The sequence below is a fragment of the Musca vetustissima genome, unplaced genomic scaffold (genome assembly GCF_032173495.1).
Source record: "Musca vetustissima isolate MV318-11 ecotype Yass unplaced genomic scaffold, APGP_CSIRO_Mvet_v1 utg1611, whole genome shotgun sequence".
Classification (NCBI taxonomy): Eukaryota; Metazoa; Arthropoda; class Insecta; order Diptera; family Muscidae; genus Musca; species Musca vetustissima.
The window spans coordinates 94441-118522 of NW_026889082.1; the positions used below are offsets into that span (position 1 = coordinate 94441).

A 24082-nucleotide genomic window follows, 5' to 3' on the forward strand; every position below is an offset into this window, starting at 1 on the left:
ATAGTTGTTTTTTATAAAAACAACAAACTGGGATTAAGCCTGACTATTTTGCAAAAACAAAATACAAATGGTATCCCAAATAACCCGCCAAACACTACTGAAACTTTGCAGACATAATTCTAGGCTCAATTCAGTACGTTATCCAAATTTGGTGCAAATCGAAGAACGAAACTATATATGGGAGCTATATCTGAATCTGGACCGATTTTCTCGAAACTTGGCAGACATAATTCTAGGCTCAATTCAGTACGTTATGCCAAATTTGGTGCAAATCGAAGGATATATAGGGACTTTGGTGCACCATTTACATGAAATCGGACGAAACTATATGTGGGAGCTATATCTTAATCTGGACCGATTTTCACGAAACTTGCCAGACATCATTCTAGACCTAAATGATTAGGCTGTACCAAATTTCGTGCAAATCGAAAGATATATAGGGTCCGTTTACATTAAATCGGTTAAATATATATATGGGAGCTATATCTAAATCTGAACCGATTTTTCCCAATTTCAATAGGGTTCGTCCTTGGGCCGAATAAGTGACCTGTGCCAAATTTCATCCAATTCGGAACATAAATGCGACCTGTACTTTGTTGACAGACGGACGGACGGACATGCATAAATCGACTTAGAAAGTGATTCTATACATATTCTCAAAAGGAACCATGTGTCTATCTCGTTTCCTTTTACCTGTTACAAACATATGCACAAAGACATAATACCCTGTACCACAGTGTGATGAAGGGTATAAATATTTCGTGTTGTTGTAAACGAGGTGTAGTAAATTTTCAGGTTGTCATAGCATAATTACCAGGTTTTATTTTCTTAAATTTAATTTAATACTTCTTTTCAAATTTAATATCCACTTTACATTCAACTCAATACTCTTTCACTTGCAACTCAACAATTTTAAAAATATTTCCAAGTATGTATTGTAAAATATGTAGGTCAATCAATATATCGCCTTGATATTAATTTCAATTCATTCATCAAACACTTTAAGAGCATAAATTATGTAAAACTCGTTCGTTCACTGCTGGCCAGCATCCGACGAACAAAAACAAAGAAACAACAAATAAATTCACAATGAATTTCCAATTTTAATTTTAAAAGAGAGATTTTTATATTCATCATTTTGGTTGTTGCCATTGGTAGCACTTTTTTGGTATATAAATCTGTAGGCCACAAAAAAAACTGAAACTGAAATAAAATCAACTGGCCTAGTGGCCGTTATCCTTTGAGTAGTAATTGTTCACTCCCTCCCCCCTCTCTATATCTCTCTTGGGTTTTTGTAACTATAAATTAATTGCATTTTAAAACCATTTATTTTACATTACACTATCTCGTCTTCCTCCATCAGCAGCATCAGTTTTTTTTTTTCATTTTTTTCTGATCGTTAAGTTACATATTTTTTATGCTATATTTCGAAAAAAGTTTTTTTTTGCCCCTTTGAATAATGTCCAATTTGTTATTTATTGTCAATTGAAGAGTAGCAACACAATTGTATGGCAAATTCTCGATAATTACCAGATTGATTCTGGCAGAAAATTTTGTTGTTTCGTGCAATTTATATCAAAGATTTATACTTACTTTCAATGGTATGGCCCAAACGTAGTGAGCAATCCAAAAGAAGGACATTATATTTAATGTATCCTCAGACATTAAATTTGTTATGGCTCCAATGTCATTTAGTGCTATAAAGCAGAAATAAAAGAGAAATATGGGTAATTTGATTATTAGATATAAATATTGTGAAGATTTAGATGAGTTGAGGCGAACAAATCTCTACTAATTTTTTAAATATAGTCCAAATAACATAAACGAGATTCGTAAGATGGCGCAGATATATCCCATTAGATGGCTCAGATATATATGAGCTTTTAAAAACAATCAAGAAATTCTTTAAAAATATGGATCTAAATTTTCTGATAAAACCTTGAAAATACTGGCAATTGGTTCGTGACCTTTGTATGACGGCTGTTCCAAAACATGAAAATATATAGAATATTTCCTACAGAAACGTTTTACACCATCCATGAACCCAGAATTCCTAATTATATCCCCTTCGATGAGAACATTCGTTTAAATTCTTCTATATAAATAAGTAATTTAAAACATTTTCTACAGAAAATTTCCCCTCCTCCAAGATCTGGAAATGCCTTCAAAATAGCGAAAATATAGCGCTGTAAGAAAATTTTTACTAAGGATCTGAAATGCCAAATTACATCCATTAAAATGGAAAAATGTGGTAAAAACCTTCATAGTAACGGAAATGGGGCGTACTGTATTGTGGGGTCGTGACAAAACATAGATCTATGTCGAAATTGTTCTCCAAAAATGTTTTCTACACCCGTAATGCCAAAATAGAGTTACTTCTGTAAAAAGACTAAAACATTCAAAATACCAGAAATGAGGCGGAACAATATATTGGCTAATTCAAAAAGTGATTCAATATTAATAAATTTTGAAAAACGTGTTCGAGACGCTCAAAATACCCAAAAGACCAACGGAGAGCACCGTTATATGGGAATAACGTAAAAAGTGGACCAATTTTGATACTTTTTGGCAGGGATATTTGGTACCCAATGGCAATACAGCCACGTGCCCAAACTCCGCAAAATAAAGGGTTGCCAAAATATGTTGTGGTAGGGAGATTTGCTATATAATGGGAATACGTAATAGAAAATTGGACCAATATTGAACATTTTTTTGTGGGATATACAATATTACAGGTAATTCGGTTGAAGCCAGTGCCCAATATAACGAAACTTTTGGGGTACCGTTATTAACCCTTTGAGCCCCGAATTTTTTTCCGCAATCTTAGAACGAATTTCTGTTCACAGATTTAATGCAACTATCCTAAATAGGATATGCACAAAATTTGACATCGATATATCCTTGCATTTGGGAGATACAGTACATTCTTTCGGAAAAATTAAAGACAAATATCAAGAAAACCAAATGCAAAATCTTCAAAAAAATCATTTTAAATTATTTTCTATATTGAATTTTACAAGAATCAAAAATAATTTTGAGGGTAGAATTTGTACAATTTGAATACGAAGCGATTTAAATAATTTGGACTGTATACACAAATTAGTACTGTACACAAATTTACCCTCTTCTCTATATTAAAAGGCTCATAACTTTACCAAAATTTTTAATTTTTTTGATTTTTCTTTTGATATGTGTCGTCCATAATCAGGTCTTGAGATATGAAATCCAAATAATACATAACTACTAGCTGCATATAAAATATAAGCTCTAAAACATTTTGTTGCCTGTGGGCAACATTGGGCCACAAAGGGTTAAGGGGCTATGACTAAAATGGATCGATTCAGCTATATGGCAGACAAAAGACAAATCTATGAAAAATTTCAGAAATTATTATTTTGATGTATTACAAACCTAAAAACCAACATCCATATTATGTTGGAGGGTAAAAAGGGTATTATATGAGGGCTACATCTAAACACAGCCCAATGAAAAATGTGTCTGAAATCTCCAGAATACGGAACAATTGCCTGTAGACAAAATACAGGGATGATGACACATTTGTGAGCTATTGGAATTGTCGCTGAGAACATAACCCTCAATGGCGATCTGAAATTGAAGGACGTGACACATGACAAGCACCACCATCTTACTACCATGACAAGCCACCATGACAAGCACCACCATCTTACTCTTATTTTGTCTAAGATCTTAAATTATTGTTCGCTGCTAGGTGTTTCATAGTCGACCCTGGGGATTTCATTTGCAAGCGCCATTCTTGTTATGCTATGGATATTTTTTGCCTTAAGATGTGACCAATCCATTTCCATTCCCTGCTTTTGTATGGGTTCCTGGTTCGTTAGGTTCCACAGCTCCAAAATATTTTAGAGCTTATATTTAATACACAGCTAGTAAATTTATATTTTTTGGATTACATATGTCAAGACCTGATTATGGACGACACATATCAAAAGAAAAATCTAAAAATTCAAATTATTTGTCAAATTATGCGCTTTTAAATATAAAGAAAAGGACAAAAATGTGTACAGTACCATATTGTGTATACAGTCCAAATTAAACCCTCAAAATTATTTTTCATTCTTGAAAAAAATAACATAAAAAGTAATTTCAGTGATATTTTTGCCGATATCTCATTTACTTTTCTTGATATTGGACTTTTATTTTTCGAAAAGAATGTACTGAATCTCCGGAACGCAAGGATGTAGCGAGGCCAAATTTTGTTCCTATCCTATTTATAATAGTTGCATTCAATCTGCACACAGAAAATCGTTTTATGATCACGGAAAAAAATCGGGACTCAAAGGGTTAATAAACAAGGCAGTGTGTATTTTCTATTTGTCATTCCGTTTGGAACACCACGAAATATTCCCCTAAAACCCCATACATATATATGTCTGTCTGTTGAAATCTCGATAGGGCTCGCAATTCTTTGGATATAACTTTGAAATTTTGCACATTCATTATACCCTACACAACTATGTTGTCAGGGTGTTATAGCTTTGTTCAGCCCCAAAAGTTTGTAACGCCGCGAAATATTGGTCCTAGACCCACCTTCAAGTGTACCGATCGTCATATCTCAACTAGCTGAATGGATCTAGACATGTCCGTCCGTCTGTCCATTATAATTTGTAAACACGATACAGACCACAGTTATGGACCAATCTTCACGAAATTTTGCATGTAGGATGGGTTCTGGCCAATGAAGACCCCTATTGTTTTTGGAAAAGATCCGTTACTATTTAAGGGATGAAATGGACCAAATACATAATTTTTCGATTTTTCGGGTAGCTCCCGAGGCCGCAATTATGGCCCAAACATCGGGCATTTGTGCATGGAGAAGGGAATTGGACCGAAGAATAAGCCTGACTATTTTGATAAAGATCGGTCAATATTTAGCGGGTCAAAATGTCAAAATTTGTATTCTATGGCGTATATATTTAACCCTGAAGGTCATAGACCTTGATAGTATGTAGTCGGATGTGGGAGTTACACTGAAATATTTACAGGTGCTTAAGTATTCAGATATTATTATTAACCCATTACCACACTGGAGGGCGGAAATATAGCGCCGATCGCTTCGAAATGTTCCATGAGGTTCCAGTTATGGTCAAGGACAACGCCTATAATATTCGGCGCTGATCGGATAATAATTTTGGGAAGGAGGGGACCGAAAACTTACTTTTTTAATTGTTTCGAGTCGATCTATAAGCCAAAATTATAAGACGAACATAACCGCAGAACCCACGGTGAAGGGAATATGGAAATGCAATTAGAAGGGCTGTACTGAACATTAGTAATATTTGTTGACCTCAAGTCGGTCAAGAGGTTGCAACTATCACGAAATATTGCCCGAGGTTCCGAGGTAGTTTGATATTGGAAATGGTACACACTTTTTCACTTTTTATAACTGTACCCATCAATATAATTTGGTTTGAGTTTTTATTAGTAGATACATTGCCCTAAACGTCTAGGAATTATACTGTGTTAGTAAAGACATTCAGTTTTTTGTTATTTCCTAGCATTTGTGTTCGGAAGCTTGAGAAGGCTGGCAGTGGCACGGGAAATGTTCTAACGTTTCGCTGTCTTCTACACACACTCTACACCAGTTGCTTCTTAGTGTTAAGATTTTCTTTGTCTTATCCTCGTTTGGGTCTTCCCATAAAATGTTTGTGTTTATCCCAGTCCCCTCACTATTTGGAACTATTTAAATCTATTGTAGGCCTATCGGTCGCCCTTCTAGCGAGTATATTTGCTATCTCGTTTCCTATTATTCCTACATATATTAATCGGTAGTCATATGATTTGTATGAGACCGTGCAGCGTTAAGTTATTTATGGTTTGGATTTAACTGTTTTAGAGGTTAGTTTTTAAGGCTTGTTTACTATCTGTCGTTATATTTATTATATTCTGAACCGAGTTTGCATTAAACCAGTTCATGCACTCTGTTATAGCCTTAACATCCCATATCCATCTGCGTAACAACAGTTACAGTGCCTGGTGTCGATCCACTCGTTCATAGCCTATAGGCTTAAAGACGGCCGATTCATATCTTATTTGGATGTCAATTGGATGTATATACAATATAGCTCAAAAGTTCTCGTTGGTGTTGTCCGCATTGACCCACATATATCTATATAGCATGTTTTCAGTACTTTCTGCAACGATTTTACATTACATTTTTTGTCCATTACTGTCCACCAGACTACCGAAGCGTGTGTTCGAATTTGCCATCTATAGTTTTCTAGAAACCACATTCCCTTGAATTTTGTGCAGTGGTTGATGTCCTTGCTTATTTATTATTGTAATTTTCCTCTGTACGGCGCTATCTACTGCATTTCCTATATTGTCTATACCGAGGTTGGTTATTAGAATGTCACGAGATTTCGGATACATTTCATTTGGATTTAGTACTTCATTAGTTGTTCTGGTCATAGCTTTAAGCTTATTTTATATATTTTATTTTCTATTTTTGTTTCCTCATACATCTTTTAAATATTCAAATTTTCCTGCACCCATCAATTAAGAACTTGGATATCGTTTTCAGCATAACATTAACATTTTGACTTTACCATGTGCGGACATCTGATTTCACCGTACCCAAATCACACATTATTCTACAATAGAATGCTATTTCTATCACTTTCGACATATAAAATTGCCTACGCTCCTTATAATCCCTGGTCCTTACAACTATTTAAAGTAATAATTTCCCATTTTGCGAACCAACTATCATTTATTATTATCTATCATTGCTTGAAATGTCTTCGAGAAATACTTACAGTTGTTGTCATTCGGCTTTACAACATTGTTATTATCCTTCGATGTCGTTGTTGTTGTTGGTAAATTTATATCCTCGGCATTGGTAGAATCATCAATGATGAGACTATCATTATCTGACCTACTTGCATTAGTCTTTGACGCTGTCGTGGTGGTAGTGGTACAATTACTATTCACACCATTTTCCGATTTACAATGATTATCACCATTCGATTGTTGCAAGTCATTTGGCCTCGTAGCTGCCATTGAGTTGCCTGGACTGCTGCTGGCGAAGGAAGTCGAGGCGGAGGAGTGGCTGGCATTTGTTTCAATGTATGCTGAATTTAACAATAGTGTTTTACGATAGATGAGACCCTGCAGTGATGTCTTGATGCGAATCCCTGTCATATTAAGTATGTGCGTTGATGCCTGTGACAAGGCACCCTGGGCCAGGGCAGCCAACAGTACCAGCCAAGCAATGCACCAGCCATTCGTTACTAAATCAGACCATGTGGCATAGTAAATTTCCACTTCACTATCACTTGTTATGCCTTCCATGGCCATGGGGGAGTACGACGAAGCGTATGAGGAGGACGAGGAGGAGGCGTACGACGAAGAAGCACCAGCAGCTGAAAGAGAAGCATAAGGCATTGTGGTTGCATTATAATCGTTACCATTGGCAATTTGATTATACACATCGGTATTAATATTTCCAAAATCATTGTAGTTGTTATCTAAGTTGTCGTAACTGGGCAGCATCCAGGCTGAATCTCTTGTTGCACATTCTGGACACATTGTATTTGGCAGCCAATTGGATCCCGATGCTGTTGCTGCATCGAATGCTGCTACAGTTACGACATTGATTGCCTTTTGGGCCATTTTTGTGGCATTAATGGCCTGGTTACTTCTAATGCTTCTTTCTATAATGACACACAATGAAATTGGTAATAGACACGAAGAGGAAGAAAGTGTGACAGGAAGGAAGGAAAACAGGGGGTATAGAGTGGGTAAGTTAGTGTGTGCGTGTGTGTTACTAAGAAGAATTGACGTCTCTTGGAATGAGTTTAGTTTGGGGTTTCGGCAATTGATGTATTGTTATTGTCATTACTTACTTATATTGTTGTTGCTATTGCCTCCTTGTTGCTGATGGTCATCAGAGCCCGGTCGATTGTTGCCGTCGTCGTAATGCATGCTATACATGATTTCGATATATTGCACAATTTGCTGTATAGCCAATGGGCCAATCACCGCAAATAAATCACCGAACAATTTTAAGAGACCACCCAAAGTGAACATCCGCCAACTGTTTTTCAAATAGCACAGCCACAATGAGGGAGGCTTGTCCGAATGTTTCTGCAAGAACAAAATAAACGGAAATAGTAAAATAACAAAATTCTGGATAAATTTTCGACAAAAACATTTGATAACAATTTTCAAAAAATTCAAATATGCAACAATATTCAAATATTGAGCATTCTGATGGCGGTGAGACTGTCATCTACATTTGAATAGAAACAACGCCACCTTGAATTTTGTGCAGTGGTTGGGGTCTTGCTTATTCAGGGTTGCCGTTTTCCTCAAGTTTACGCTATCCCTGGCAATTTCTATGTTATGTTTTATTCTCAATGGGGCTAACATCTATCATAGCCTAGGAACAACGTGTCCTTGAATTTTATTATTTACAGTGGATGGGGTCCTTACTTATTTAGAGTTGCTATTTTTCTGTAGATGATAGATTTATTGCAGCATACCTTAGCAGATGGAGCTGTCATCTATCGTTGCCTAGAAACAACACTTCCTTGAATTTTAGGTGTTGTCATTCCTATTTTTTGTTGTAGTTATTAGAATGGCAGGGGGCTTCGGATGTATTTCATTTGAATGCAGGTCTCCTTGAATCCTTGAGGCTGTAGCCTATCCCAGTTGACGATACTGCCATCTATCGTTGCCGAGAAACAGCGTCTACTTGAGTATTAAGTGTAGACATTTTCATCTAGGTTGTGTTATTTCCTGCCATTGTTTTGTGATGGCACTGCCATTTATCGTAGCCTAGACATAGTGCAGTGGTTTGAGTCGTTGCTTATATTTAGTGTTGCTGTTTTCCTTTAGGTGGCGCTATCTCCTGCCATTACAATTTTGTTTTATCTTAATGTTTTGCGTTCAGCTAATTAGATGATTGGTCTTTAGTTTTGTGCAGTGCAGTTCCTTAGTTATTTGCTGTTGACATTTTCTTCTGGGTGGCGCTATCTTCTCCCATTCCAATTTTGTGCTATCCTCGTCTTATTATTTAATGTAAATTTCTTACAATATTTAATGTAAGTCACAAAGTTCGAAATAGTGCTATAGTAAATATTGGTGCAAGGTATGGATCAAAACTAACTCTACCTTTGAGTGGTTATAACGAGTAGTTTTATCTAAGGCTGGAGTAAGCTTTGTTGCGGTCAGGGTCAACTGAAGGTTTTCAGTAAATACTCTCGGCTGTTAGCCTTTTTAGCTAGGCAGTAAGGAGTAACTGGCTGGGAACCCAAGAATGACACGGGGCCAAGATATTACGAGGAGTGAGCTGGAAACGACTGGAAAGCGCGATGGGTGTTACGGTGAGTTAATCCAGAAGTGAATTGAATACAGGTACGGCTATATGTAGGATCGGGAATAGGACAGGAGTGAGGTAGATGCTGGAGCGGGGTGGATACAGGGATCGAGCTACGAGCGTGGAGCTCGCTACGAACGTAGACCTGGCTATTAGAGGGGGCGGGGGGCGAAGACTTTTGTTATCGACTAACGAGCTACTATAACTGCGGACCTGCCACACGTCGACTTCACTTGTACTGTTCGCTAATTCTGGTTCTCAACAACTTCAGTGATGAAAAAGTGAAACACTTATACATATGGTGATTCGAAGTGAATGTGAATTATTCTGTCACTATATATTGCATAAATGCACTGAAGTTAAAATAGGGGAATGAGTAAACATAGATGGTTGGTTGTCTTAATGATCGCATAAGTAATGTGTGTTGTTGTAATAGAGATAAAATGGTGTTATGGATATTAGAGTGGTATTTTATAATGGCTATAAGGGTGATGTTTTGTTTATTTATTTAATTTAATTTTGTTTTCCTAAACTTAAAAAGTTTTAATCCTACAGCTTGAAAAAAAATGAATTATAGTCTTACTTTCCGATAAGAACTAATGAATTTCGAATGGTCTATGCTTTCATACAGCTTTAAATAGATATTCTTAAATACTATGCTGTTCTACCACTTTAAATTAATATAAAATTTAAGTTTGTGGGTTATTGAGCCTGCACAACTCATTATTTGGCACCAATGGAACGACTACGGATACACCTCCACATTGTAGGCATGCTCTTCTAGACACTAGAAAGGTAATTTTGACTGGTCGTCGATTAGAGTACGCCACCATGGACTGGTATCGAAGAACATGTGGTTTCTGGATTCGCAACGACCGCAACCACTCTGCCATTTACTGCTTTCGATTGGGGCATACAAATAAGCAAGCGGGGTTGGCACCATAGTCATATCTGGGTGACCTCCTAACTGGGTTAAAAAATTCTGCCGGCGCTCTATTTTGGGCATGTTGCGATCAGGAGCATGTGGTGTAGGTGCCATCGACACATTTTGGTTTGCCGGTCTCTGACCAGTTATGGACATTGCTAGGTTCTGCATATTGCAAGAGTCTCTCTTGGAACTCAGCTTGGAGTTTGTAAGGCTGGCTGGTTCACAATGGGAGATAGGCTGCTACCAATATTTCAGTACGAATATGATGGTTACGGTGGAGACTCTGGGCTATTCCGGAATCGAATAGAATTATCTTTGCCCGGGCTTAAAATGGAGGCTCATAAGGTTTCGGGCTTTGTGGATGTGTAACTACATTCAAATATTATAATAATGTTTTATACTATACTAGCAAAGTACCCGCTACTTCGTATGCGGAAAGGGAATAAAAAAATATTTCATATGGAAATGGTGAATACCGTATAATTAGTTGTACTATAGTTCTGAATTCCACCTCTATTCCTACATTTAATATCAAGGTTATTGCCATTAATTACTCTTCATACACATAAGCACTATTTTCCGAAATCCACACTTTAGCAAAAACGTACAGGTTCCAAATGTAATTCCATTTAGAACTTTTCGAACACCGTCACCTCCACTAAATTTAGTACCAAAAACCCTTTGGTCCTTCTTTCTAACTCTCTGTCAATGACCAACATTCTAAATTTTAGGTTTCCAGCTCTCTCCGTTATCCAAGTTTAGTGAATTTTCTATTCTATACTATTGGTACACATAAATTCGAGTTTCCAAAGTTGTCTCCATAGCTCAATACTACACTTCAACAGTAATCTAAGTTCCAAATCTCAAGATTCAACCAAATCCAAATGGTTTCAAATTTAGTACCATTTAGTAATTCTCATACTCATAGGTAAGAATTTCTAAAACTACATCAATCCATCAATCCTAATCTTACTTCCACCAAAGTCCAAATTGTTCCAAATTATTTTTAAGTCCAAATATTAGGATTCCCGCTCACACAAAACGAATTGTACCATATTTAGTACCAATTAGGTCTTCTCGTATCCATAAGTACGAAATTCCAATACTTGCTTAATCTTGCAATTTCCGGACCCATTTTGTACTTTTTGTTTCTATAATTAACAATTTCCTAAACTATGTCAATCTTACACTCCAACAGTAATTTTAATTAAAAAATTCGGGAGTCCAGCTCTATCCGTTCACACATAATCAAGTTGTACGAAATATAGTACTATTTAGTACACATAGGTACTATGCTTCCATATCTCAATTCTATATTCAAACATCAACCATTAGTCCAAATTATGGGTTTCCAGCTCTCTCCGTTCACCCAAATCCATCTAGTGCCGTTTAGTACTTTTCGTACACATAAATACGAGTTTCCAAAGATGTCTCTATAGCTCAATCTTCAACAGAAATCTTAATTCCAAATTTCAGGTTTTCAGTTCCATCCTTTCAAGCAAAATCCAAATTGTACTAAATTTAGTACCATATAGTACCTTTCGTACCAATAAGTACGAATTTCATAATCTACCTCAGTCCTACATTCCAACAGTCATTTTAATTCCCAATTTGAAGACTTCAGCTCTGTCTGTTCACCTAAATCCAACTTCCACCAAATTTAGTACCATTTAGTACTTTTCGTACAAATAAGTACGATTTTTAAAGCTAATTCCGATTATCAAGATTCCATATCTACACACTCAACTGAATGTAAATAGTACGAAATTTAGTACCATTTTACACTTTTTATACACATAAGTACGAATGTACTTATTTCCGTACATCAACACTACTTCCCAACCAGTATTCCATTTCATATGTCAAGATTCATGCTATATATGTTCAATATATATACAACAGGAAGTAAATTCAGTAAAGTTTAGTACCTTTAGTACACTTATAGGTCGAATTTCCAAAAACCCTTTGCACATCATTCTAACTTTCCATCAGTGACCAACATTCCAAATTTCAGAATTCTAGCTCTTCCCGTTCGCTAATAAAAAGGGTACCATATTTGGTACATTTTAGTACTTTTCGTACCCTTCTACTTCCAACAAAACTTCCTGCATACCCCGATCCTACACCCCCATAATGACTGTACACTGTAGCATGAATTTCCAAAACTTCCTACTTAACCCAAACCTACACTTCACAGAGATCCTAATTCCAAGTTTCAGAATTCCAACGCTATCGGTTCACTCACAATCCACATTGTACCAAATTTAGCACACAGTAGTATGAATTTCCAAAACCTCCAACTTACCCTAACCCTACAACCCCACGGTGACCCTAAATCCAAGTTTCAGGATTACAACTCTATCGGTTCACTCACAATTCAAATTGTACCAAATTTAGTACACAGTAGTACGAATTTCCAAAACCTCCTACTTACCACAATCCTACACCACCACAGTGATCCTAACACCAGGTTTCAGGATTCCAACTCTATCTGTTCGCCCACAATTAAAATTGTACCACATTTAGTACACAGTAGTACCAATTTCCAAAACATCCTACATACCCCAATCCTACACCCCCACAATGATCCTAAATCCAAGTTTTAGGATTCCAACTCTATCGGTTCACCCTCAATTCAAATTGTACCAAATTAAGTACATAGTAGTAGGGGAGAGGGGGGCACCTTTGAACACTTTTTGCTTTCAAGCTTTATAACATTTTTTATTTTATCATTTTTGGTTTCTTATTAATTGTTACTAATAGGTACATATGTAACCTTTAAAATGAATATACATATGACATACTATAAGCTTGATAAATATATTTTATTACTGTTTTAATGGACGAACTCAAAGTGTTCAAAACTGCCCCCCCAGGGGGGCACCTTTGAACAGGGGTTAGCATTTTTGAACGACATCTTTTTTTACAGTGTTTATGTTCAAATATGTATGTATTTTATTCATACATATCAAAAATGCATTAATTCATTAAAAAATATATAAAAAATGTTCAAAATTTAAAAAATCTAGATCAAAAGTTATTAAAACATAAAATGACTTAAAAATACAAATTAATATGGTGAAAAATACAGTTAATTTCGTAATCTTATTAGCCCATTTGAAATTTTGAGAAATCGAAGCCAAAAGTTAAAAACTCCTTTTTTTACTCGAGTTTAATGGGCATGTTCAAAGGTGCCCCACCCATGGCATTTTACGGAAATTTAAAATAAAATTTTTTGTAATAAATATATATGAAAGAAATTACATTAGTTATGTTTGAAATGATTGTTGGAATGCAAAAAATTGGTTTGACGAAAGAAAACTGTCACATAATTCTTCCTGCGCCCTTACAACCAAATGAATAAAAGTTTACAATGACACTGAGAAAACATGGTCACCCATGCACAATTTTTCGACAACTGAAAAAGCAAGCCAAAGTGGTTTACGCATATAGAGAACAAGATTGCCATATATAAAAATGTGGTTGCGGGTCGGAAAAATATTAAACTAAGATTTTATGAGCGCTGTTCAAAGGTGCCCCACGTTCAAAGGTGCCCCCCTCTCCCCTACCAATTTCCAAAACTTCCTACATACCCCAATCCTACACCCCCACCGTGATCCTAAATCCAAGTTTCAGGATTCCAACTCCATCGGTTTATCCCCAATTCAATTTGTACCAAATTTAGTACACTGTAGTACGAATTTCCAAAACTTCCTACAGACCCCAATCCTACACCCTCACAGTGATCCTAAATCCAAGTTTCAGGATTCCAACTCTATCGGTTCACCCCCAATTCAAATTGTACCAAATTTAGTACACAGTACTATGAATTTCCAAAACTTCCTACAGACCCCAATCCTACACCCCCACAGTGATCCTATATCCAAGTTTCAGGATTCCAACTCTATCGGTTCACCCTCAATTCAAATTGTACCAAATTTAGTACACAGTAGTACCAATTTCCAAAACTTCCTACATACCCCTATTCTACACCCCCACAGTGATCCTAAATCCAAGTTTCAGGATTCCAACTCTATCGGTTCATCCACAATTCAATTTGTACCAAATTTAGTACACTGTAGTACGAATTTCCAAAACTTCCTACAGACCCCAATCCTACACCCTCACAGTGATCCTAAATCCAAGAAAACTTCTTACTTACCCTAAACAGAGATGCTAAATCCAAGTTTCAGGATTACAACTCTTTCGGTTCACTCACAATTCAAATTGTACCAAATTTAGTACACAGTAGTACGAATTTCCAAAACGTCCCACTTAACCCAAACTTTCACCCCCAGACTGATCCTAAATCCAAGATTTATGATTCCAACTCTATCGGTTCACCCACAATTCAAATTGTACCAAATTTAGTACACATTAGTAAAAATTTTTAAAACTTCCTACATATCTCGATCTTACACCCCAACAGTTATCCTGACTCCAAATTTTATGATTCTAGCTCTATTGGTTCGCATAAAATTCAAATTGTACCAAATTTAGTACCATTTAGTACCCATGAATATAAATTACTGAAACTGGGTAAAAAAATTCCAAAACTACGTACATTCCCAATTCTACACTCAGATGTCCAACTCCTAATGTTAATTTCAAATTTCAGGATTCCAGCTCGATTTGTATCTCCAAATTAAATTTGTACCAAATATAGTATCATATAGTACTTTTCGTACACATGAGTACACGCTTTCAAAACCATCTCCTTAAATAGACTCTACATCTCATCCCTAATTCGCATTCCAAATTTCAAGTTTTTAGCTCTATCAATTCACATGCTACGAAATTGTACAAAATTAAGTACATTTTAGTACTTTTCGTACCCTTCTATTTCGAATTTCCAAAAACCCGTTGGTACATTTATCCTACACTCAGCGACCACCAATCCAAATTTCAGAGTTCTAGCTCTACCGGTTCGCCAAATACAAATGGTATCACATTTAGTACTTTTTAGTACTTTTCGTACCGTTCTAGTACGAATTTCCAAAAACCCTTTTGTACATCTTCCTAACTTTACATCAGTGACCCACATTCCAAATTTCAGAATTCTAGCTCTTCCCGTTCGCCTAATACAAAGGGTACCATATTTGGTACATTTTAGTACTTTTCGTACCCTTCTAGTTCGAATTTCCAAAAACCCAGCCTTATCTCACGCCTACACATCAACACCAACCCACACTTAAAATTTCAAGCTTCTAGCTTTAGCCGTTTCGTCTGGGCGATGATCTGTCAGTCACTTACTCACTCACTCACTTAACACTAAGCTCTTTTATATATATAGATTTCTTTTGGGATTCGCTGACGACCGTGTTTATGACAAATGTAATTTGCGGTAGGCATTGGTCCCAAAGGTGATTACCCGATTTGTGCGTTCAGTCGGATTTACGTGGTAGGCGTAGACGGCGGTTGTTCGGTGTTCATTGTTATGATCATTCTGAAAGAGCCGACTTATAAACTGGACACCGTTCTCTGTTAGCAATACCTTTGGACATACAAACTTTCAAACGATGCGTTCTTTAAGGTTTTTAACAACATCCTGGATTACTGCTCGTCTAGTAAGGATCAATGCCACTCTCCATGCTAGCATCAGTTTGCAAATAAAAAGGGAGTGTAAAATCTGGACATGCTAGTACTGGAGCCTAAATAAAGATCTGTTTTAATTCCTCAAATGCCTTGGTCTCTCCGTGGTCGAATTCCATTGTACAGATTTTTTTGCAAACGGTTAAGATGGCTGACAATTTTTGAAAAATTTAGGATAAACCAACGTGCAGACAGTTTAGGATTTTAAATTTTTTGAACTCAATACCAACTTATTGTACCGTATTATAGTTATGTCTGGTACGAATACCAAAATATTTTCCAATTTCAAATTAATTTCCTCCAAGAAGGCTTGTATTTTGCTACAATTTTATTTTTCTTTGTGAAATTCAAAGAATCAGTTCATATATTTAGTTGGTCAATTCGTTCCACAAAAAAGGCAATTTTAGGCTAAGGTCATGACCTAAAGTTGCCTTCGCCTTTGGCTCCAACGATTTGACACCAGTTGTGACCTTTTCAAAATTTCCCCGGGTTACTTCAAACAAAAAGTTATTGTTTTCTTAGTACTTCGTTTGAAACCAAACGTTTACATTGTTCCCTTGCTTTATTTCCTTGAAAATTTCAAAATTTAAACGGTATAATTTCCTTAAAACATTTCATTTAAAATCAATAAAATAAAGGCCCAAATAAACATCCCACTCACAACCACAAACGCCAGCTAGAGTTTGACAAACTCAATACATTTACACTTCCACCCACACTCAAACACAATTAAAGGGATTACATTTTTTCCTTATTATTATTTTGTGTCCAGCTGTATGTAGTCATTGCCTGTCCTCCATTACCATGTCCAGATGTTCTTTTTCTGTTGCAGTTAATTTGTTTACCCATTAAGAGCTGTTCGTCTTTTTTTCGTTTTTCAATTTATTTTTATATAAACAAAACATAAATTAACAACGTGTCAATAATTAAAAATTTTCCAACAGAAAAAATGGCAACTCCACACCAATACGCTTCGAAAACAGTCATTCTGCCAGGCAGTCGGTCATCCGACAAGCAATTCGCAATTGGCCAATAAACATTGGCAAATAGTAGCAGCAACAAATATACAACGTCTGAGGAGATTTCACTTTGACTCGATGCGGAAATTATTGGCGAACAGAAAATATAATATTGAAAGTAATTAATTTGTTAAATATTCTGCACAGAGTAGTTAAATTTTATTAATAAAACAAAGTGTAGTTGAAATGGATATTGTTAAATGAAGTTGACTTCGAATGCCCCTACCAAAGCAATTTAAACTATTTTTTGAAATCGTAACAACTGTAAAGCCTTTAGTTCATTGCTAACTTAACAGGAAAAAACAAATCTGCTACTCAGTATTTGAGGGTTGGTTCGACGAACTTCACTGTTTTTTTGATGATACCTTAAATACGTCTTCTTCATTGTTTCGCTACTAGTTTTAACGGTTGTAGTTCGCAGCAAGCCAGGATGTGTATGTTCTATTATCCCCAACGGCTAACGAATTGGATGTGTATCTTCATTTTTATACCCTCCACCATAGTATGGAGGGTATATTAATTTTGTTTTTCCGTTTGTAACTCATCGAAATAATCATTTCCGATCCTATAAAGTATATATATTCTTGATCAGCGTAAAATTCGATGACGATCTAAGCATGTCCGTCTGTCCGTCCGTCTGTTGTAATCACTCTAGCGTCTAAACGAGTTGAGATAGATCGCCAAAATTTTGCATAGAGTCGTCTTTTGTCTGCAGGCAGGTCAAGTTCGAAGATGGGATATATCGGTCCACGTTTAGGCATAGGTCCCATATAAGGGTACCCCCTAATTTTCGGTATTTTGGGGTTCTTGAGCGCGTTTTACAACCGAATTTGCTGAAATTTGCTACATTTGGGTTCGTATTGGGTACTAAATGTCTCCACAAAAAAATATAAATATAGGTCCATATTTTGGGATAGCCCCCATATAAGGGTACCCCCAATTTTGCGGTTTTTGGGGAGTTTGATCGCATTTTTCGACCTAATTCGCTGAAATTCGGTACTTTGAGTTCTTATTGGGTAGCAAATCTCTATACTAAAAATTATAAATAAAGGTCAATTTTGTCGGGTAGCCCCCATATAAGGGTACCCCCCAATTTTCGGTATTTTAGGGTTCTTGAGCGCGGTTTCTAACCGAATTCGCTGAAATTTGGTACATTGGGTTCTTATTGGGTACCAAATGTCCCCACTAAAAATTATAAATATAGGTCCACTTTTTCTGGTAGCCCCCATATAAGGTTACCTCCCAATTTCTAGTTTTTGAGGGGTTTTGACCGGATTTTTTCACCGAATTGGCTGTAATTTAGTAATTTGAGTTCTTATTGGGTAGCAAATCTCTCCACAAAAAATTATAAATATAAATATAGGTCAATTTTTTCGGGTAGCCCCCATATTGTTTTCGATATTTTGAGATTCTTGAGCGCGTTTTTCAACCGAATTCGCTGAAATTTGGTATTTTGTAGTCGTATATGGTAACATATCTCCCCACCAAAAATTATAAATATTCACCCCTTTTTAGATGTGGTCCCCATTTAACACCCTTTTTTATATTAAAATTGGTATCTGATTTGTTCCGTGTGTTGCGGTTGGGTAGTTGTTACGGGGAATAGTCAATTTTTACCCTACAATGACTTTTTAGCCATCTGTTGTAAGCATTCCGCCTACTAAAGATTTTGTGATAAAAAAACTCAAATATGACGATAATGAAATATATCGGTAGACATTTAGGCATCTCCTCAATATAGTGATACCTAATGAAGGAAAGAATTGAGATAAACATTTAAAATATTGGGTTCAAAATTGTGATATCCCCAAGTATTCACTATTTCCTACACTATGTAATCAATATTGGTCCCCCCAATATTGGCAGACCCTTTGTAATCTAAATTACAGTAGTTTGAGGATGCGTTATCAGTATTAGACCACTTTTTGGAACTACAGATTTTAGGAAAAATCCCCATTAAAAATTGCTGAAGTTTGTATTTGTTGTACATAATGGTTTACATAAATCGGTTTGTAGAATTATCGGTATATGCCCACTTTTTGGTATGTTCCCTATATTTTCATTGCATGTATCTGTCAGCATAACTATGGTGGAGGGTATCCAAAGTTCGGCCCGACCGAACTTAACACTTATTCACTTGTTTAAAATTAACATTGGCTCCTTCTGTAATCTGTCCTGCCGATTTTTTTATTTGTATCTTTACTGAAAGGTAGCGAGTTAATCATTGGTCCAGCATCTGACCAATTTCATGGAATTCACTACAGCCTCCCAGTTTCATACGAAGTGAGAACTTTCCGGCGGATTAAAATCCCATTTAAGTGTATGCCTCGGATGGTGTAGGGGATGATAGATATCAAGCACCGGATCAAATTGGCTTTAACATGGCGAAGCTCGACCTCTTTCTGCTCAATTGTTGACACTGACCTCCCCACGGTGTCACCTGGGGTTGCGAATTTCATCGCCCGTTGATGAAAGAACTATAAAAAATTGGTGGAGAAGTCGGGTTAGTTGCCCACACTCGAAAACCCCTCCTACTATCAAAAGAAAACCAAACCCCTCAAACTGGTGGTCAGATGCTGATCAGGAGCATGCATCAGCTGATTAGTACAATGATTGGAACCTCAGCATTCTGTGTCCCGTGCAAAAAGACAAGACGATATGTATCAACTATTGAGGAATAAGTCTCCTTCCCATCGCATATAAAGTGCTATCCAGCGTGCTGTGTGAAAGACTGAAGACAATGGTCAAATACATTATTGGACCATTCTAATGCGGCTTCAGACCTGGCAAATACATCATTGACCAGATTTTCACTCTGCGCCAAATCCTGGAAAATACACACGAAAAACACATCGACACATTCCACCTATTCGTCGACTACAAAAGCCGCATTCGACAGCCCTATCCGTTCAGTGGTGTTTGAAGCCATATCTGCGTTTGACATTCCTGCAAAATTAATACGGTTAAGCAGGATAATTTAAACTGACACAAGATCAGCAGTTGAAATCGGAAAGGACTCTCGGATCCCTTTAATACCGAACGAGAATTCAGACAAGGTGGTAGTTTGTCGTGTTACCTTCTCTGGAAAAGGTCAAAAGAGAGGCAAAGGTGAACACAAATGACACTCTGTACACCAAACAACACATGTCACATTGAGAGAGGCACCTTTGAACAAATTAAGAAGAAGTCTGCCAAAGTGAGTCTGGCAATAAACGGCGAGAAGCCAAGCTAATGGTATCAACGCGCAAGACTTCCAGTAGACTCGGTTCAACTGTAGTACTTGAGAACTACAGCTTCGAGTTAGTTAAAGATTTTATATACCTTGGTACCGCCATTAATAAAACTAATGTCACCAGTTTTGAAATTCGGAGAAGGGTTGTGATGGCCAACAGATGCTACTATGGTCTAAGTAAGCTCTTTAGAAACAAGGCCTCCTCCCGCCAGACCAAACTCACACTCTACAAGACGCTGATACTGTTATTTGGATCTGAAGCATGGGTACTTACGCAAGCAGATGAGGCAGTGTTTGAGTGAAAATTTCTCCGAAAGATCTATGGACCGATCTGCGTTAATGGTGAATATCGCCGTCGAATGAACCATGAGTTGTATCTTCTATTCTCGGATATCGGCATTTTCAGACGTGTCGTTGGCTAGCTCATGTTGTGAGAATGGATGAAGATGCCTTAGCTCAAAAGCCTTATAAATAGGAAGGCCACGAATAAGATGGAAATATCAAGTGGAAGACAACATTGCCAAACATGGTCTTTCAAATGGTAAAAAATGGGCAAAAGATCGACGCACCTGGAAATCTTGTTTAAGCTCATCTTATGGAACAAAAGTTCTGTCACAAGCCAGCTAAGTAAGTAACTCTTTCCCTCTCTAATATTTCTCAAATTTCAGAAAATGTTCGTACAGTATTCGCAAAATCTGCATTCAACATCCAGGCGTCACCTACGAAGTTTGTACCATTGTTGGTGTACATGCCACTACTTTTACCCCTTCCGAAAAGAACTGCTGGAAACCATTCCGTATCCAACCAACTAAGCGCTTCCAGATGGACTGCCATTGTCGCCATACATCTGAAGACTTCAACATAGGCTTTAAATAATTTCCGACCTCTACCTCTTTACAATATTAGCAGTAATGGTCCAGTATAATGGGTACCGCAGTGTTGAAATGTTACGGATACACTGACTCGATACTACGGCAGCACACTTAGCCCATACTTCTCATGTATGGGTCACTAATAGGTATGTACTGGATATAATGGTATATTAGGAATGTTAAGTCGACAACCCTCGTACGATCGCTCCATAATACGTTATATCTTCCTTCGGGTCGCATCCAGCCAAATATTGCACGCAGTGTAGGGCATACGAACTGCTTAAGAAATTCAGTAATTCACCATAAAAGAATATTTATTGAATCATATAATATGAGTTATTATTATAACAGCATTTCATTTTCAATATATGTTTATGAAGGACATCAGAGCGTATTATACATGTCGGCAATTATACGCCATGTGGTTGCAAGGTATTTAATTAAAAGTATAAAATAGTTTTCTTTAAAAATGTATAAATTAAAAAATAAATCATTTATATAAAATATCCAAAGTCAAGTCTTTTTGAAATTTTATATGCTCTTTCTCAATAAAATAAACATTTTTTTAACTAGCAGACATTTTAAGTCATGTCGCAAAATAGCTGACCCAATTTTTTTCACTTGGAAATATCTTCTCAAATTTTGATTATAAACTTCCTGCAATTTTAATACAGCCCAATACTTTTTATATGACTTTTATATTAAATTTACATTCATGTATAATTAAAACGCCACCCCCAAATTGATTTCATATAAAACATACAAGAAAAAAGAAAATTTACACAAATTATGAAATAATACACAAAATGAAATAACTCTGAATACAGAAACAAAAGCATAATTCGATACAAAGCAATGAAAGCAATATTGAAATAATTGTAATTTATCCTCTTTTTGTATGCAATTCGTCTTACTTACCACTTTTTCTGTTTTATAAATCAGCAAAAAACGATCATAATGTGCCCTCGCACTATCCTCCACTCGCATTTGACCCAAATCTTCCAATTCCAAGGGTTCTTTGTAACCAAACCACAGCAAGGGAGTTAGCCACCAAAAGCAGGCCTTTGAATAAAATGTGGCCAGCGTATGTTTGTAACCGATTTTATCATAATCCTCTAAGTAATCTGGGCGGTAACGCTGTAAAGGAAGAGAGAGAGGAAAATTAATATACTATCAAATTAAAATAAAAATTTTGAAATATTATATGACAAACTAATATAAATTCAATAACTAATTCGGCATAAAATTGAACCGAAATCCTATAGCATATAAGTGTCGTCAGTATTCATACGCTCAATGGTACAGTTTTAACTATTCTGAGTTGTAGAGCAGTTGTAGCATTTACAAAAAGAAAAGTTTGAGGATATTTTCATAGACTGAAGATAATTTACAGGCAAATCCGAGACAGAATTTTTTTCTCAAATCTGTAATAATGAGCGTATAAATACTGTTTATGAAAAGTGCACTGTTTAGATGTTAAATCGCTTCTGATTTTATTGCGAATATAAATCTATTCTATGCACTTATCACTAGGTGCTCCCTTGCTAAGTGCATTATCAGTTGGGCATTGTCTTAATTATTGCTGCACCCCAGCAGCTCATAAAGCATTATCACTTATGCGGCAATTATCTATGGCAATATATTTATATTAGGCAATTAAAAATTTATAATCTATACACTTTTTAAATTATGTTTATATTTTTATGAACATTCTCCCGGCCGGTAAAATAAGTTCATATTTTTATGAACAAATACTGAAAATGCGTATACTCTATAAGATATATAGGTACAATTTTAAAACGCTATTTATATAAACACCTCACTTTTTCATAATCTAAAGCTATGAATTTATTTTCCCAGATTTTCCTAATTACATATATTTATACTCTTCACTACACTGTGGTACAGGGTATTATGTCTTTGTGCATATGTTTGTAACATGCAAAAGGAAACGAGATAGACACATGGTTCATTTTGAGAATATGCATAGAATCACTTTTTAAGTCGATTTATGCATGTCCGTCCGTCTGTCCATGTTAAATTGTATCCGAATATCCGAATTGGATGAAATTTGGCATACGTCCCTTATTCGGCCCAAGGACGAACCCTATTGAAATTGGGAAAAATCGGTTCAGATTTAGATATAGCTCCCATATATATTTTCGTCCGATTTAAGGTAAATGGTGCACCAATGTCATAAGTATCTTTCGATTTGCACGAAATTTGGCACAGTGTACTGAATTAAGCCTAAAATGATGTGTGCTAAGTTTCGTGAAAATCGGGTCAGATTTAGATATAACTCCCATATATATTTTGGTTCGAGTTAAGGTAAATGGTGCACCAAAGTCCCTAAATATCTTTCGATTTGCACGAAATTTGGTATAGCGTACTGAAAATAGTCTAGAATGATGTGTGTTCAGTTTCGTGAAAATCGGTTCCGATTTAGATATAGCTCACATATATATGTTCGTCCGATTTAAGGAATATGGTGTACCAAAGTCCCTAAATACCTTCCGATTTGCACGAAATTTGGCATATAGAACTGAATAAAGTCTAGAATGATGTATGTTAAGTTTCGTGAAAATCGGTTCCGATTTAGCTATAGCTCCCATATATATTTTTGTCCTATTTTAGATAAATGGTGCACCAGAGTCCCTTATATATCTTTCGATTTGCACGAAATTTGGCACAGCATAATGAATTGGGTCTAGAATGATGTGTGTTAAGTTTCCTGAAAATATATATAAATTCCATAACCATATTTCATTTTACTGATCCTTCAAAAATGCGACGCACTATGTCGCGAGTTCATATACACAGCGGCCAAAAATAGAAGGAGTTATCGTAAGTTAATGAAATTTGGTACATGTGCTTGTTATTGGCCTAAAGAGCAACTGACAAAAAATTTGATTGATCGGACCAAGATTTCCCATACCCATACCTCCCATACAATGGGTCTTGAGAATGTAACCTTTTTTGGCCTATAAAATCTTTAATATTCAAACAAATTCAATGAAAATTGGCAATTTACATTTAATTAGGCCTCTAAATCAACTGACCAAAAACTGTGTAGATCGG

General features: G+C 36.2%; 1 protein-coding gene across 1 annotated transcript in view; it reads right to left on the reverse strand.

Annotated features, from left to right (window-relative positions):
* Nucleotides 1–22141, reverse strand: part of LOC133336800 (ATP-binding cassette sub-family C member Sur-like) — a gene marked incomplete at both ends in the record, with an annotated part of 115948 nt that extends 93807 nt beyond the window's left edge. The window contains 4 exons of the mRNA XM_061545079.1: nucleotides 1594–1697; nucleotides 6798–7694; nucleotides 7887–8127; nucleotides 21923–22141. Of these exons, the coding sequence (XP_061401063.1) occupies nucleotides 1594–1697; nucleotides 6798–7694; nucleotides 7887–8127; nucleotides 21923–22141 (1461 nt within the window). The remainder of the gene's footprint in view (nucleotides 1–1593; nucleotides 1698–6797; nucleotides 7695–7886; nucleotides 8128–21922) is intronic.
* Between the last annotated feature and the right edge of the window lie 1941 nt (nucleotides 22142–24082).